At 39.1% G+C, this 18,243-nt stretch overlaps 1 protein-coding gene across 2 annotated transcripts in view; it reads left to right on the top strand.

Moving 5' to 3' along the window:
• The window catches only part of LOC105934862 (protein argonaute-3), a 47,302-nt gene that overhangs the window by 25,042 nt on the left and 4,017 nt on the right, over positions 1 to 18,243 (top strand). Inside the window, exons 5-16 of one of the 2 annotated variants that reach the window (XM_036135244.1) lie at positions 609 to 745; positions 4,962 to 5,096; positions 5,247 to 5,334; positions 5,735 to 5,882; positions 6,087 to 6,206; positions 9,304 to 9,426; positions 10,907 to 11,040; positions 11,949 to 12,133; positions 13,687 to 13,846; positions 13,968 to 14,058; positions 14,140 to 14,334; positions 16,941 to 17,075. In XM_036135244.1, the coding sequence (XP_035991137.1) occupies positions 609 to 745; positions 4,962 to 5,096; positions 5,247 to 5,334; positions 5,735 to 5,882; positions 6,087 to 6,206; positions 9,304 to 9,426; positions 10,907 to 11,040; positions 11,949 to 12,133; positions 13,687 to 13,846; positions 13,968 to 14,058; positions 14,140 to 14,334; positions 16,941 to 17,075 (1,651 nt within the window). Of the gene's footprint in view, positions 1 to 608; positions 746 to 4,961; positions 5,097 to 5,246; positions 5,335 to 5,734; positions 5,883 to 6,086; positions 6,207 to 9,303; positions 9,448 to 10,906; positions 11,041 to 11,948; positions 12,134 to 13,686; positions 13,847 to 13,967; positions 14,059 to 14,139; positions 14,335 to 16,940; positions 17,076 to 18,243 lie in introns of both variants that reach the window. The other variant, XM_036135243.1, reaches the window with a different exon arrangement.

Here is an 18,243-nt window from a genome sequence, read left to right as displayed (position 1 = left end):
CGTCACGACGGTGTCTCTTCGCATCAGCTGAGCCAAGCGGAAATCAAACGCATCTTTTACCAACACTCATAAAACAACGTGTTATCTTCCAGTCGATATCTCTTTCCTGGGGCTCAGCACGAGACGGGAGTCTCACACGATATTGCCGAAGCTGTAATGAAAATCTCTTTCAAAGGGTTATTAAAAGGTTGTTTTTATCAGCGCCTTTCATTTGGCCCCCGGCTCACAGGTGCTGCAGGTATTACTCTGGCGTCTTGACAGACCTCCAGTCCTGGATTCGCAGAATAAATGTGGCCTACAAGCAGTATTTAATGTGTTTTTTTTTTGTTCAATGCCTGGAGACGTGGACGCGCTGAGGCAATGTCATCGGCTTCTCATTTCACTGATGTCGTCTCAGACGGTAGCCAAGATAAGGTGAACGTGACACCGTTGCAGAACATTCGGATGCGCGTTCTCAAGTTAGGATGTCATTTGGCTCTTACTTCCTGATCCCCTTTGCAGTTTGCTGATTTGTTCCCGTTTTCTTTTCTGTTATAGTTCCTTTTAGCATTTTCTAAGCTATCTTCAGTCCCTTCTCTAAAAAAAATTCTCCCTTCTCGCCCCTTCAGGTACACTCCAGTTGGCCGATCTTTCTTCTCAGCTCCAGAGGGTTATGACCATCCTCTGGGAGGCGGGAGGGAAGTTTGGTTTGGCTTTCACCAGTCAGTGCGCCCTGCCATGTGGAAGATGATGCTAAACATCGATGGTGAGAGACCAATTCTGCTGTTTTTTTGTGTTTTTTGTTTGTTTCTTTACACAAATGTCCTAAAATAGAGGAAGAAATAATCCATCCATTGTCAATACCCACGTATTCTCCCTGGGTTGTGGCAGGGGGCTGGTCCATGTATCCTGCAGAGTTATAAATAAGATCTCCATATTTTGAAATATTGCAAGCCAAGAACATGAAAAATACTTTTTTTGCACAGACAGAAAGATTTTTTTGACTCCATTTTGCTAACATAGAGAAATGAGATTTCAATTATTTTCACTAACAGATCCGAATGGGCTCTAAACCACTGACCATTGTTGGATTATTTTCTTCCTCACAGTCGGTTTACTCTGTGATTTCTTGCTTGATCAAGATTTTTTCACAGTGGATCTAAATGTTGTATCCAGACAAGGCTTGTAGAATATTTTCAGGGCTTATTTAAACTGTTTTATGTCTTTTTTTTTTTTTTTTTTATGTCATCTAACTCTGGACCAGTGTTTCAAATACCCTTACTCATTAACTATATATTTTTTGCAACACACTAGGGCTGGGCAGTATTATATCAAGATTGTTTAATTACAGAGATTTTTTTTAACAAAGATGTGACTATATTGTTTATATCGAGATGGTCTATGTTGCGTTTTTATTTATTCCGGTAGGTTATTTTTCCTCTGTTTCTCTTATTTATCTACAGCTGTTTTGTTAAAGAATGTGCCTGAGAAACATTTGGGATAAAGCTTTGATTCAGAGATGCCTTTTTATAATCACAGAATCAAAAGGAAAACATATTGCGATAAATATCATATATCTACATTTAGCCTAAAGATATCGGGATATTGCCCAGCTCTACAACATATCACCGACATGTCTGCCATGTTGGCTAAACAGCCTTAGCGGACGTTTTCACCAAATCGAAACGACTTGCTTAACGTCGCTATGCCGTGCGCTACGTTGTAAACAAATGGACTGGTTAGTAGGTGGCCATGCTTTGGTGACGCTGAGTCACATCGGCAGGTTCTGTTTGTATTTGGAAACCAGATATTCCAGTCGGAAATTAAATGGAAACGTCGCCTGAACTGGTAGTTCCAGTGGGGAAGGTTGGAGGTGGTGGAGCAGCCGCCAGTTCAGTATCTAATCTGGCTGACAAGCATTTTAAATGCAATGAAAGTTGCGCATATTAACATTTACTAGCACCACCAAGGTTGTTATACAACAACCATTTGGAAACACAATCTTTTAGTTATGAAGAGAAGTATAATATTGGCTTATTTTGCTTTATTGTATTTTGATATATTGTTTGATGCTTATGTTATAGCTACCCGTTGGCTTTGCATTCAGTTTTTGTTTTTGTCACGTGAACAAAGCTGTTTATGATTATAGAAGATAATACATACATTTAATCAAGCTTCCTTAAGAACCAGCGCATTAGTCCCGCGTCGACATGACAACCCCAAAGATTATGTCGTGTTAAGAAGTCGCCTGGGGGTGTGACCAAAGAACCTGTCACTTTAGGGCATGACGTTTGTTTTATGGAGACCTTCTTTCAATTCAATTTATTTATATAGAGCCAATTTATAGCATGTCATCCCAAGGCACTTTAAAAAGCCACATGCAGTCAGATTATACAGATTGTTCAAAAAGTTTCCTGTCTAAGGAAACCCAGCAGGTTGCATAAAGTCTAGACAAGCAGCATTCACTCCTCCTGAAAGAGCGTAGAGCCACAGGGACAGTCGTCTGCATTGTTGATGGTTTTGCAGCAATCCCTCATACTGAACATGCATGAAGCGACAGTGGAAAGGAAACTTTTAACTCCCTTTAACAGGGAGGAAAACCTCCAGCAGAACCAGGCTCAGTGTGAACGGCCATCTGCCTCAACCCACTGGGGGTTACAGAAGACAGAGCAGAGACACAAAAAGCACAGAAACACACATTGATCCAGGAATACTTTCTATGTTTTATGGTAATTGCGGATGATCTGCCTCCCTGGATGGTGTCACAGTTAACAGAACGCCAGACCAGGTGTACCTACTATTAAGGTAAAAGTTGAAATCACAACAAATGATGCAAAATCTTAAACCGTGAAAGTGCAAAATTCAAAATCTGCCCTGAACCAGCTGCTTGGGTCAAAAAGCTTAGAAAAGGAACTGTTTTATTTATTTATTCATTTATTTATTTTTTTGCTGATAACTGGAACGGTCGATGGAAACTGAAGGAAGTGCGTGAATGAATCTGTTGGTGTTAGATTCAGTTGCTGAGACTTGTGGGTGGTCATGGGTTTTTGGAGTCTAGTTATGGGCGGCGTTTCCTTAACACAGTCTTTGTATTGCTGTAAATGCTTAAAGCCCTTGGATATAGGTCTTTTCCAAAATTTGTAAAACGACTGCCTGCACCAAGGCTCGTGCACATACTTTTACTCAAAGACCAAGGCTCGTCCATCTGCAACGAGAACTTCGCATGTTTGCTGATCATTCAGTTATGGCATCATCTACTGGAAACTCTGTTTTTGTGTTCAGCTGATTCTCACTAAATCTGCTCTCCTACTCACTGTTACTGTGAAAAACCCATACATCATAAATGTGGAGCTGCAGAGAAATTAGACCTTTTTGTTTACACTCGCTATTCAGAAACACCTTCATAAAGTACTGAAATGAAAGGTTACTGCATGGGAGGAAACGTGGGACTGCAGTGTTGTCACTTCCTATCTTTGCAGATCAAAGGTTTGGTGCACTGTTTACGATCTTGTTGGGTCTCAATCAGAATAATTATTCTTTTTCCAGGAAAGCAATTTTATTTATATTTTATTTTACATAAAAACTCCACAAGTAGATGACTTGATTTTGCTGTCATCTCCTCTAAATGTATAGACTTGCTTTGTTTTTCTCCACAAAGTTTAACATCTTTTCTATCCAGATCATGGTGATGCAAAAAAATAATTTGCCCATCATGTTTTCCATTCATGAAGTAAAAAGTGGATTAGTAAAAAAAATATTTTTTACAAATCCACTTTTTTGTCATTTTGTAAAATTATTTCTGTAAAATCCTTATTCTGGACTTTCTGGCATGTTAGTCTGACACAAAAACAAGCCTTTATGAACATATGGTCTTGCAAAGTAATGAAACCTGTTCTTGGAGTTGTCATGACAAGTGAATTAGCAATCAAAATGTGGCAAACTACTGATCTTTTAAGTTTGTTTTAAGCTTTAACTTGCAAATATAATTTTTAATTTGTTCCAATTTCTATTTGGGGGGCTTTAAGAACATTTAAGAAAAGCATAGAGTTCTTTTATATATTTTTTAACCTTTATTGTTATGAACTTAGAGAAGAGGGAAGGCTACACTATATGTGGTTGAGTGCTCTCACTGTAAAACAGAACTTTACACTGATTTTTAAAGCCAGCAAAACATTATTACGATGTAGACATTTTAAAATGGCTTTAGCATCGTAGTGTTTAAGTAATTAGTGCTGTTAGCATAGCTAGTTTTACTAAGACAGAGGTCTCTCTGTGTTTATCCTATACAATGTAGAGCCTGAGCTTTCAAAAACTACTGCCAGCATTTCCACATTTAGCATGTTCCATGTCTGAGGTTGAACGTGCACAGGAATCAAACGGAGTCTTTATTTTACACTATTCCGCCTTCCTGTTAGCCACTGAACAGCTTGCCACAGTTTTCTCCTATAATGGCTTCTTACATCTCTGTGCTTTCTTTGTCTTAATTTAAAATGCCTCACTGATACTTATAAAAAGGCAAAGCTTGAGTCTGAGTAGCATCCACCGCGAGGATGGTTGGTGTCGGTGCGACCCCATAGCACTTAATATGATGCATTCACAGATAGGGAAAGAAATGTAGGATTTATGAGTGTCTGACCAGCTGGTCACCAGTCAGAGCTGATCATGTATGAATTTAGCTGCTTCAATTAATTCAACGGCTGATTACTCGGTGCAGCTCTAAGGGCAAGCTATAATTACCCCCTTTCAATGCAGACTGAATGTCTGTGACCACTAACCTACAGTGTCAGTCAGACATTTCAAATCCATTAAGATTTCGCAATGATATATATATATATATATATATATATATATATATATATATATATATATATATATATATATATATATATATATATATATATATATATATTTTTTATTTATTTATTTATTTTTTTTTTGTTCTAAATAATCAATAACTGTGTCGATCTTGCTTTCTCTTGCAGTCTCTGCCACAGCCTTCTACAAAGCCCAGCCAGTTATCCAGTTCATGTGCGAAGTGCTGGATATCCACAACATAGACGAGCAGCCTCGCCCTCTCACGGACTCTCACAGGGTCAAATTCACCAAAGAAATCAAAGGTGATTGAGGGGGATTTGTGATCTGTCTGCATGTGAGGATCTGAGTTTTAACTCTGTTTGAAGTGTGTGTTCATGTGGAGAGAGAGGGAAAGGTTGAGCATTCACACCTGGACATTTGGTTAAATCGACGCTTTTGTGGTGTTTCCCCAGGTTTAAAGGTGGAGGTGACACACTGTGGAACGATGCGGAGGAAGTACCGCGTTTGTAACGTGACCCGTCGGCCTGCCAGCCATCAAACGTGAGTCAGCTTGTTAGGAACGCAGGAGTACCTGAGAATCTGGGAGGGGGGAGGAAGGAAGCAGGGCTCTGATCAGAACGCCGTCATCTGTTCACCTAAGACCACAGATGGGTTCTTACTCCTTTGACCGTTAATCTAGGCTATATAAGCCGTCTAAAAGGGTTTGTGGTGAAAGATCAATAGTCCTTGAGAGAGTTGATTGTATTTATGACTGAGCACTTGTCTCTTGGTTAAAAGCGCAACAATGGGTCAGAAAATAGATACACATTGGACTCATAATTCATTGTTCCAGTCCATTGTTATTAAATATCTTGTTGTGCAACGTCTTAATCATTTTTCCATAACTTCAAGTCTGACAGCACTGGAAGAAATAAACACCTGCGTTTATTTCTTATTTTAGGTTCCCTCTGCAGCTGGAGAACGGTCAGACTGTAGAACGCACAGTAGCCCAGTACTTCAGGGAGAAGTACAACCTGCAGCTCAAGTACCCGCATTTGCCCTGTTTACAGGTGGGCCAGGAGCAAAAGCACACCTACCTGCCCCTCGAGGTGAGAGAAAAAAGAGCTTCTTTTATGCATAAATGTTGAATTAAATCTGTGTCATCTGCATTTAAAAATAGTAAAAATAGCTAATTCTGTATTGTATCCATTAAAAAAATAGCAAAAAAAGTAAACTGAACTGCTGCATAGAAAATCCTTTGATGGCTAAATATATATTTATTTAAAATAAATCGTCTTTTGCCTCTATTTCAGGTGTGTAACATTGTAGCTGGTCAGCGGTGCATCAAGAAGCTGACAGATAATCAGACCTCCACTATGATTAAAGCCACAGCTCGCTCTGCACCCGACAGGCAGGAGGAGATCAGCAGGCTGGTGGGTTCTGGAGAAACGTTCATAAACCCTTAGAAACTATATTTTTGATACATTAAAAGTTCTAATATGAGAAATGATGTGCTCCAACATAATACAATAAATTATAATTGTTTTACTACATTTAAATCTAATTAGGCACTCCAGATATGGATAGTGGTAATTAATCAGCTAGTTCTCATTTTGTTTTCTTTTCTATTCATTAAATGCATCAAAACTATAAATTCCTACTATTTTTGGTCCATGAAAGCATCAAAACCAGAATGTCCTCTGCTGCGTTTTTTTGGTTTGTGAATGTGGTTAAAAAAGGTTTAGTGTACAGATATTTTGGTACTTATTTAATGTTTAAATGGCAACTTCTAATAAGGAACCTGCAGCAAGTTGATTTCCCTTTTTCATGTGTTCTAGTGTTTTAGGTCAGGGGTGTCCAAAATGTGTCCCGGGGCAAATCGCTGCCCCTGGACTGATTTTGTGTGGCCCCCAACTTCGATTAAAGAATGATTTGGCCCACCAGCACATGGGACTTTTTATTTTTAATTGGAGCAGAATTATTACAGATTAATTAAAATCTTCTTACAATTGAAAATTTTAGGTACAACATTTTTGCCTTTTAGTAACCACAATTTTAACATTCGCTTTAATTTTATAGTACATATGACATTTATCCAGTGTTTATCACTCTTTTGATTAATTTATTAAAACTAGTTTAGTACAAGTGTTTTCAAAGAAAGACTGGTCCAAATCCTTCTTCCTATTGATGAGAATAGAAAAAGAAAAAATCTTTTTTTTTTTTCCTTGTCGAGCCCCAAAAAAAGCAAACTAACCATCGTTTAATAAAGCAAATGTTTAAACCTCTTTTTAAGATTAAGATCTGCAATGATTTACAGATCCTTTTTCTATAGAAAAAATCAATCTAATTTATTTAATAAAAATATTGTATGCTTGTTCTTTGTGGAAAAGAACAAAAAACACAAAAAAACAAAAATTACACAATATATTGTTTGGGTAACTAAGTTTTTATTTATTTATTATTATTTTATATTTTGGCCCTCGAGTATCTTTTGAATTAACAGTTATGACCCATGTGATGAAACATTTGGACACCCCTGGCTAAGGAAAGAGGAACCTGCAGCTCAGAAATCTAGAGAACTGGAAACTGGAAAAATTGGGCAGGAAATCCCTAATTTATAGTAGCCTTCTTGTTAGAATATCAGATCAGTTGATTAGCTGTTCTATACCAATGTTTGATATCTCAGACATTATCTGCCAATTTTGTTTCTTTCTACAGACTATAAAGAAAACTCACTGATTTGTGTTTATTTTGTTTTAAATTCAACAAATAAATAAAACTAAAAACATTTACTAAAAAATAACCTTTGAGGAAGGTACTAGTTTTGAGTATAAACAAAATAGAAGGAATTATAAAATTATACCTATTTTTATACCAGTGCGTACGTCAGTAATCCCTGATGAAGGAAAAAAATCAGAATTCAGTCATTGGGCGATTTAGTGCAACAATAATCAAATTAAATACAGGGTCTTTGTCATTGTGCGTTGTGTGCCAAGATTTTACATTTCAGATTGAGGAGGAGGTGGTTAAAATGATTTGGACCAGGCTCTTGACAGATAGTCTTCTCTGCAGTTATTCTTTGAACTGTCTAGTCATAGTATAGAATATTTGACCACAGGCTTTGCGAATGGTAAAAGTCCCCGTCCTCGACTCCCTGATGCGTCTCTGCTCATCGTTATGTGAAATTACTGGTTCTATAGCCGCCTCACCTCTCCCCCGTTCTCATTTTGTGTTATAACTGGAGGCATGTCTCTGTGCTTCTCCATCACATTTGGCAATTACAGCGCAGATCTGCCCAAGGTCAGGAAAATACCATGGTCTAAATGGCTTTAATGTGAATCTGCGACTGTCTCAACAGCATGTTGTTTATAAGAGAGGTTGGAAAAACTGGGCACCGACTGCCCAGGGGCTTCCATTAGACGAGCAATACACATTTTAAATGCGCCGTTACCTTATTACACTGCATCTCCCTCGCTGTTCTCTGAAAAGCACAATGACTGGGTTAGAATACAGAACATCATTTTAATCAGGACTATGTGTTTTCACGCTCTGCCGAGGGGAAACTTGGGGCATGAAACGGTGGGATTTAGGCTGAAAAGGTGTTTCTGTCAGAACCACATATTGAATTCTGCAGGAGCTGGAGATATAAAGATAAAGGGGCTTAGCAGGGTACTGACGCCTGACATTTTCTTGCATGTATAAATATAGAGGGTGCTTGCGCAAGTCTTGAAAGTCTTAATAAGTATGGAATTTTGAAACACTGTTTTCCAGACCTTGAAAAGTCTTGAATTTTGTGTGAAAGTCTTAATAAAGTATGGGAAAAAAATGTATGGTAGAATTTTACAGTGTGCTCAAAGGCATAGGGAAATGAGAAATAGGAAGGTAGGCTATAAAACTATAATTTTACTAACTGGTCACGTACTGTATTAGCCTAATGGAATCAAACACTTGTTTGATGTGAAATTCATGTACTTGTGATTTTCATGTTTTGAAACGTTTTCATCAGTAAAAGCATAATTTACTGTGAATAATGCATTTGTTCATTGAATACTAGCCTATAAAAATTAACATTTCTAATAAACAGTTTGTACAATCTCAACCAATGAAGTAGGCAGTAGGCACACAAGTATACAAGTACATAAAGTTAAGGTCTTGGGGAAAAAAAAATATCAGTTTTAAAAAAGTCTGGAATTTTAATTCGGAAAAAGAGCAAGCACCCTCATATAAGATTAAGCTCTTTCCTTTCTTTCGCCTTACAATCGCTGAAATATTAGGAAATTGTTGCGGACTAGAAACATGCTGAACAACATAAAGTTCCTCGAGAAATGGCTGATACTGCTAGAAAAAGAAAACGACTTACAAAATTAATTTACTTTTTTTTTTTTTAGTTACTTTTGGAGAAAAATATCAACATTAATGAAAGGTGTCAGATTGAGTTCTCGTTAGAAAGTCCTTCTTTTGCCCTCACTGTCCAGGCGTCTTAATACAGCGAGGAGCTAAACCCGCTCTCGCCTCCCTTTTTTCCTGCAGGTGCGAAGTGCCAACTACGAGGCGGACCCTTTTGTGCAGGAGTTCCAGTTCAAAGTGCGCGACGAGATGGCTCATGTGACGGGGCGAGTGCTACCCGCCCCCATGCTGCAGTACGGCGGCAGGGTGAGCACTGAGCACTTTATGGTACCCTTCTTTTAAATCACGCCCATTCTCTCTGTTTGTCTGACACGCTCTCCCCATTCGTCTCTGTGGGGAACTAATCACTGGCTTCTGTTTGTACTTAATGTCCTGTATTTTTATTTTTATTTATTTTTTGCTGTTTATGGTTGAGCCTCAGTAGTGGAGCCTTTAATCCAAAATAAAATCCCATAAAAATGGTTTTAAAGCATCAGACGAATTGTTTTGATTAGGCTCTCATCATTGGTGACAGACCCAGATCTGTAAAATTAAGACGCAACGTATCTATCAAATTATTATAAACTTAAAAGGCTGCCTGCTGAGACTGAATTAAATTTTGGATTAACATTTTGTATATCTTACTGGATGAAACACACCTTTGTTTTATGCATTCAAACCAATAGTGATACACGCTCCAAATTGCTTCCCACATTAGCTGCATACCAACATTTAGGGTAAACCAGCACCACGTTTGAATTTGAAATGTCTACTTTAAGAATCTTATTCCTTTGTTCCTTTGTTCATTTTTTTTGTAACAGTGCTTTGTGCATTTTGTCATGTTACAACAACAAACTTCTATGTATGTTATTGGGATTTTATGTTATGGACTAACACTGGGGGAAAACAAAGCATGGTTTTCAAACCAGTTTTTATAAACAAAAATCTGAAAAGACTGGCATATATTTGCTTTTAGCACTCTCAGTTCAGTACTTGGTACCTTTTTTTTTACTTTTCGAGTATGTCTGTCTCTACTGGGTTACATCTTATACATCTTCATCATCCCCCAAGAGAACCTCAACATCTTCATCTCTGCTACCTCCAGTTCTCCCTCTTCCTCAGTGCCACTGTCTCTAAACCGTACACCACCACCGCTGTCTTGTACAGCTTTCCTTTATTCTCCCTGTTACCCTCATACAGCCAACACAGCTGACCGTTCCAGCCTGCTTGGACATGTTTCCTCACCTCTTTTCCACCTTCTCCATTGCTCTGAACTTAAAATCCTGGACCGTCCTCATCTCCGCTCCATGTAGGCCCCCTGTTATCCCACACCTGTGTGGTGTGTCCTTAGTCTTTATGACGGTGTTTGTTCACTAATGTTTTCTGAGAAAACTCTGAAACGGACCCTTGGCACAATTACCACTGCTCTTTGAAACCAGCTAACAGGTAGTTGTTTTCTAAAGCCCCCCAGTTGAGCTAATTAGATTTTATTTATAAAAAAACAATTATAATCATGTATCCTCTCACATAAAATCCCACTAAATGGAAGTTTGTAGTTGTAATGGATTAAACTGTGTAGAAGTTGCAGCATTTTTAGCTGCTGTCTGCATCTCAGGGATTTGTGCTTTTTTTGTGACGTTTGTGTCACTTTTTCGTTTTTCTGTCCGTCCAGCCGAGAGTGTTGTGAACACAATTGATTGGTTGCATAATCTTCAGCCCATGTGTTGAGTTTACGATGTCGTTTCAGAACCGCACCGTAGCCACGCCCAGCCACGGGGTGTGGGACATGAGGGGGAAGCAGTTCCACACCGGGGTGGAGATAAAGATGTGGGCCATAGCCTGCTTCGCCACGCAGAGACAGTGCCGAGAAGAAATTCTCAAGTAAGGTCGTTTCTTCAGTTTGGTATGGAGCCCTCTAGGGGATATGGGGAATTTTTTATTATTTTTTTTTGCGTTCCCTCGCAAAAACTTTTGCGTTCCCTCGCAAATTGCATGTTTCCGAACAGTGCATTCCTGCCGAGATAAATTTGAAATTTCCCATGGTCCTGAATGCACAATAGCTTTCTGACGCTCGCGAATGCGTCACACTGGTCTGTGCACGCTGTGCTGTGTAGATGCACGTTTGATCTTGCGCTAAAGACAAAGCTTTGCCGTTTCAAAACTCACGTCGGCTCTCACGGTTTATTGTTGTGTGCGAATGATAAGAGACCACAACAAATAAATCAGCTGTACCTCGGATAAAATCTTTGGATTTAATGTTGTTCATAACACCCGTAATTTTGTAAATGAATCTGCCAAATAACCACAGTTTTTTCCCCACAAGAGGTATATTAAAACATTTTGATATCATTAATATAAGAACAAGTGACTGCCTTGGTCAAATTTTAATCCGTTTTCCTCATCGATATTCGGGATGCAAATCTCGGCAGGAATGCACTTTTTGGAAACATGCACTTTGCGAGAGAACGCAAAAAAAAAAAAAAAATTCCCCATATCCCCTAGAAGGATCCGTAGTTTGGCATCTGAGAGAGAAAGGTCTATTGTAGATCACTTCAGCGCTTTCCAAATAAACACAAGTTTAATGTCTAATCTATAAATTCCCCAAAACTAGTGTTGTTTATTGAAGAATTAATGACAGTGTAGGGATTGAAACATGATTAAAAAGACTTTAAATTACCTCTTTTACAATGAGGTTAAGACTAGATTTTTACCTATTTTTCTGAGCTTAAAGACATATTTTCAAGAACCATGTTGCTCAACGATTCTCCATCCTTCAATCTTGCTTGCAGGGGTTTCACAGACCAGCTCCGTAAGATCTCAAAGGATGCTGGGATGCCCATCCAAGGCCAGCCGTGCTTCTGCAAGTACGCCCAGGGTGCGGACAGCGTGGAGCCCATGTTCAGGCACCTGAAGAACACCTACGCTGGGCTCCAGCTCATCATTGTCATCCTGCCTGGAAAGACTCCAGTCTATGGTTAGAAAAACTTCTAAAATAAACACATTTTTTGTTCAGACGCCTATCGAGTGCAGAAACATAAGTGCTGCTTCAGGGCTGATTACTGCAATTTACTGTAATTTCTGAAAAGTACTCTGCACCCCACGTAATAATTCACTCTGAGTTCCCCCTTAAACCTGTTTATACATCAGTCATCATTGACTAGTTTTCAACTTAGAAAAGTACACTTCTGCATCTTTGACAAATGGGTCTTCAACATGAAGAAAAACCACTAAACATAAACCCAGAACTACAGCAGAAGGGGGTTTCATCATGAATGCACTGATGTGAAAGTCTCAGCTGATATTTGTATCAGATATTGATATCGCTTTCACGGCTGATAACTAGGGCTGGGCGATATGGATTAAAAAATAAATCTCAGATTTTATCATACCAAATCCGATTAATCGATTTTTTTTTTCTCCTTTCTGTTTCATAAAAAGAAATTAAAGAAATTATTTTAAAACCTTGCTTTTTATGTCAAGCATTTCATCAGGGAGTTGACCTGGATTCAAAGTGCAACTAAAAAACAAGCTGTGAAACATGCAAGATGGCAGCCGTGCCATTATAAACAATGAAAATATAACAAAACATTTACTGCTAGTGGTATTACACTTTGAGCTAAGAACAGGCTTCACTGCACTTGTGAACTTCATTTACTTATTTACTTTTTTTTTTTTAACTTAGTTTGAAGTACGTTGTATTATGGTAAAAAAAGTTTCCACTTAACAATATTTTGACAATAATTTTGCCTAAACATATATCCAGCATCACATGCTGTTCTCTTCATGGAAACCCAATGAGTGTATTGGCAAAATAAAATCCAGATTTCCCAAAAATGAAATCTTAAAGAATTGTAAATTCGAATTAATCGATTAAATCGATTTATCGCCCAGCCCTACTGATAACTGTTTTTTACCGATATTGTATATACTTCCGAAACCGTTTTTTGCTAAAAAAAAACAATTGACCACACAGCTGACATTGCTTCTCTGCTTCAGCTCAACACCCCACAATTATATGTTGCATCTCTACCACGGTCCCATGGCCAAAGACGCACTTGGCAAAGCTCATATATCCTGCATCCCTAGTTTCAATATTGCTGGAATGGCCTAATCAAAGTCCAGACCTTGATTCAGGTCTGTGGCATGTCATGAAATTTTGTGTTAAGAGCCCCCTCCATCCAGTCTAACTGAATTGCAAGGAGAAATGGGGAAACTCTTTTCAGTCTGTCGATGCTGGCAGAGACGTTGGCCAAAAGAATAGACGACAACTCTAATTACAGCAAAATCGTACAAAGTTTTAACTCCGCTGGGCTGAACACACACAGCGACGGTTTTCTCTTCTGCTTCAATGATGCACGACGTTGTTGCTCTTTCATGAAATACCAAAAAAATTTAACTTTGTTGTAATGTATAACAGTAAAAAGGGGATAAAGTTAAATAGTTTTTGCAACGGATTTTTTACATGATATACCATTTTAATGTTTAGTTTTAATTTTTATTATTTCTTTTTTGCTAATTTGTCCAAAGCTGAGGTGAAGCGCGTGGGAGACACCCTTTTGGGCATGGCAACCCAGTGCGTTCAGGTGAAGAATGTAGTAAAGACGTCGCCTCAGACCCTCTCCAACCTCTGCCTGAAGATCAATGTGAAGCTGGGAGGCATAAACAACATCCTGGTGCCTCACCAACGGTTGGTTATTACCCTTTTTTCCCTCACTCTTTGTTTAAAATATTGCTGATTAATCTGGCCCTTCATTAGCTTTGACTGAACGCTCTTAGTAACTGTCGTCTTTTTTATTTTTGATCCTCAGACCATCAGTGTTTCAGCAGCCAGTCATCTTCTTGGGGGCAGATGTTACACATCCGCCGGCCGGAGATGGGAAGAAGCCTTCAATTGCAGCGGTTGGTTTCAAATCTAATTGCACGTTTTAATCTTTTGTCCCTGCTGTGATTTATCATCCTTACTCGATATTTGTGTCTCAGGTGGTTGGCAGCATGGACGCCCACCCCAGCAGGTACTGTGCCACTGTGCGCGTCCAGAGGCCCAGACAGGAGGTCATCCAGGACCTGGCCTCCATGGTGCGGGAGCTGCTCATCCAGTTCTACAAGTCGACCCGCTACAAGCCAACCAGGATCATTTTCTACAGGGATGGGGTGTCAGAGGGCCAGTTCAGACAGGTGTGCACCCTCTGACAACTTGTTTATTTGAGCTGTACGCCTTTTTATCTTGCTAAGGAAGGATAATAAAATGCAACACAACAGATTGTTTATTAAAGGTGACCTATTATGCATATTTTTATACTTCCATTTGGGTATCTACTGCTTCTAGAAACAGTCCAGGAGCTAAAAACCTCCAAAACATCCAGCTGTTTTTGGCTATATCTAAATGTTTGGTTGGTGTGAGGAAAACCTCCTGATTATTACGTCACAATCAGCGGGCACTGCTCCTTAACTTAGTAACCCAAGTGAAGTAGAACTGGAACAAACAAAAATATAACAAGACTATCATATCACATCTTACGTTGAAGTTATAATTGTTGGAATCACAGATGCAACTTGACATTAATTCATGCTGAAAAATGTGCCTATTACAATTGCCTTGCACTTAACTAATCTTGCCTGCAAGCTGAATTCTCGCGAGAATCCATCTTGTACCAATCCAGCTTCAACCGTCTGTGACCGAACCAAAAACGGTTCGGGCCAATCACGTTGCAGTATTGTGGTTTAAGGCGGGACATACCGATGCGACGAAAGCAAGTGCTGCCGAGCCCACAGCCGAACCAAAATAAACATGATAGATACGTACACATAGGTGCTGCTATCACATCTGTTTTGTAAGAATCCACAATTTCATCTTTGAAAGAAGAACAGTAAGAAGTGCCTTGACTAGTTTACCTTCTTGTGGTTTCTCATGACGTCTGCTGCTTACGTTTTTAATCTGATACCGTGATTGGCTAAAACCAACCTTTGGTAGGCAGGCGCTAGGTTTCATTTCACCCAATCAGCTTGGAGAGTTCTGCTGAAGGTCCCTCCTTTTGCCAGATGGTTTCGATGAACTTGGAGGGTTACACATTATCAATCTGACTGGCCAGGTTAACACTTAACTACAAGAAAAGACACAGACAACTAACGGTTAGCATGAGGCTAATTTGCATTGAAAATCCCATAGGGAAGCTAGCACTTTTAGCGTCAAGTTTTTTTATCTGAGATTCTTCTGATCTAAAACAACTAAAATTCCTCCTAGATGTATTTTACACAAACCAACACTTTTGTTGAGAATATATACCAGGATAGTTTAACTCTGCAGAAATGTGTCTTTCAACGTAGCTGTGGGACGCTCTCTAAGGCAGCCCTGTAGGAATGGACTACTTGGCACTCAGAAAGTGTTGCTGCTGCTTTGCTGGTTGTGCAGGAGGCTCCACTTCTTCAGCTTCTGGGTCTGACTCAGGGTCAAAGACGTACTGTTGTGCCACTATTGCTATAATTTTTACGTGATTAAAGTGCAAGTGTAAACATGAGTTGGGGTGGCCAGCTACTAACCTGACCCTAGCCAGATTGATATCGCTCCGCCTAGCTTCACTCACATCCATCTGGGACATCTTCCATAGAGAGTAATTTCTCCAACCAATTTTATTGTCCAGCCAATCAGGACGCAGGGCTGGAGTTTCATAGATGTGAAGCAGTGGAGAAGCGACCGTGACGTGAGACTGTTTTGATTCAGACAGCAATGGCGGCTCGCATCGAGGAAGCAAGCGTTAACATTGATGCTGCTATTTCTTCTGTGTTGTCCAATCTACCTAATATTGTTTCATTAAAAGAACATCAGAGAACGGCTCTGAAGGCTTTTGTTGGTGGAAACCATGTTTTCGCCCTTCTCCCGACCGGATTTGGCAAGTTTTGTTTTCCGGGGCTTATTAGCATAAAAGTGGCAGATCCCTAGAAACGGTTCATTCTGAAAGGAGCTCAAAATAGGTGAAACTGTGGAGGTAAAATCTAATTATTTAAGAATGATTTTGTGTAAAAAAAATTATAATGAACATGATTTGTACAGCCCATAGTGGTATCCTAAACGTTTAAAAGGAAGCATAATGGGTCGCCTTCAAGAAATATTTGGTCAGTGGGACATGATGGTAATCTTATCTGTTTTTTTTTTTCTACTAGAACTTGTGCTGTTAAGTAAAAATATTTCTCTTTTATACAATGTTCTTAATTGTGGATATAACCGGTAATTATGTGGAAGATTTCTCAGGGATGCCCAACATTATAAACTTTCCAAATGAGAGAATTTCAGATTCAAAAACTCATGGCACAGATTAAATGGGTTTTTTTTACCCGCTCATCCTTGTAGCCTAACAAGGCTGTGAGATGCCTTTGGAAGCTGGATGTACAAAAAAAAAAAAAAAAAAAAAAAAAAAATAGGTGAACTTCCTAATACTGAAGATGTTCAGATTATTGCAACTGTGGCTTATTTTTCAGACCTTTGCATTTTTTAAATGTGCAAAACTGATCGCGTCCCTGTCTCCCTGTGTGGCAGCAGCTGCTAGTCTAGCTTTTACTGATCAGACTTGCAGCTGCCGCAGGGTTGGGATTAGTTTATTGTTGGCTTGTTTTCTCCATTAGACCCACAGTGTTGTTTCTGTCATCAGCAGGAAAAGCATTTAATGCATGTTAAAGATAAATTAGGTAACATGGTTTGAAAGGTTTTTCATAGTAGTCCCCCGGAAAAGAAAAGCAGAGATGTGTAATTTTTTCCGTTTAAGAAGGATCACTCTTTTATTTATCAGGTGCTGTACTATGAGCTGCTGGCCATCCGCGAGGCATGCATCAGCCTGGAGAAAGAGTACCAGCCCGGCATCACCTACATTGTTGTGCAAAAACGCCACCACACTCGCCTCTTCTGTGCCGACCGCAATGAGAGAGTAAGTCCCAACTTATTAAAACAACGTGAGTGGGGGGAGCTCTTCCCCGTTGAATGCGGTACGCTGTCATTTTAAGTAAGAGGCATCGTGTTTTTGGTGCTCTGGACATCTTACGCTTTAAAGCAGGGTTCCTGCGGATCCTTAAAAAGTCTTAAAAGGCATTGAATTCTGTAATATAAAACTTAGGCCTTAATTACCATTAAAATGTCTTAAATCAGTCTTTCTTAGGTCTTAAAATTGTTACCAGGTCATAAATAGGATTTTATTTTTGTAATCCTCACCAAACAGTAAAATAATTGACAAAATTATATATTTTTTTTAAATTTACCGAACGGCTCAATTTAACCATTATTGGTTCCGTCCCGATAGAGGAACCAATAAAAACTGTTGCGGCCGGACCATAGCTGTGAAAAAGAGTTGGCACTGATTTATAGTTTATTTTAGTAGGGAACAAAACAAAGTTTGTGAATTCAGTTCAGTAATTGTTAAAAATATATCTGTAATTTGTGTGTGTTTTTTTTTTAGCTTTCTTCCTATATGGAATGTTTTTCAAAATCTTTAACATGTCTACTGAGCCAGAAAGTAATGGTTTATGTTAAAATAATCATTTGGGTGAAGTTGTCGCAACCAGGTTTATCTTGTTTATCGTGAAGTTGGTCTTAACTTTTTATTTAAAGTGGCATTAAAAAGTCTTAAAAAGTCTTGAATTTAACTTGCCTTATGCTGTAGGAACCCTGTAAAGGTTTGAATTTAGTAAAGACAATTCCTGCAGGACAGAAATAGGAGAGCAGCTACATGTGTTGTGGTTTGAGTCAAGCTGGACACAAACCTCAACCAGGCTGGTTCATGATTCTTTCCAACCATTAAGTCATTCTGCAGTTTATGCTGTTGATCAGGATAGTGAGGGTAAGTACTGAAAATGGGCTTCTGTATTTGCCTTTTTTTTTTTTCTCAGCGACTGGGTTGTTAACCCTGCTGCCCTAATTGTGTTCGATTAAAGCATTAGGGCCCTCCCCCAATAGCTCTAGAGTGGTACTCAAGGCCTCCTGGCTAAGACCAAGCCTGTAACAACCTTATTTTCTCCACAGACGCTCTCATACAGAGCATTAGGCTCTCTAGGGCACCGGGATTTTAATTGGTTGTTTTTTGATGTCTGCCTTTTGATGCT

Source organism: Fundulus heteroclitus, chromosome 3, assembly GCF_011125445.2.
Source record: "Fundulus heteroclitus isolate FHET01 chromosome 3, MU-UCD_Fhet_4.1, whole genome shotgun sequence".
NCBI classification, from domain to species: Eukaryota; Metazoa; Chordata; class Actinopteri; order Cyprinodontiformes; family Fundulidae; genus Fundulus; species Fundulus heteroclitus.
The sequence above is the reverse complement of the archived record's forward strand: the minus strand, read 5'-3'. Positions and strand labels throughout refer to the sequence as shown.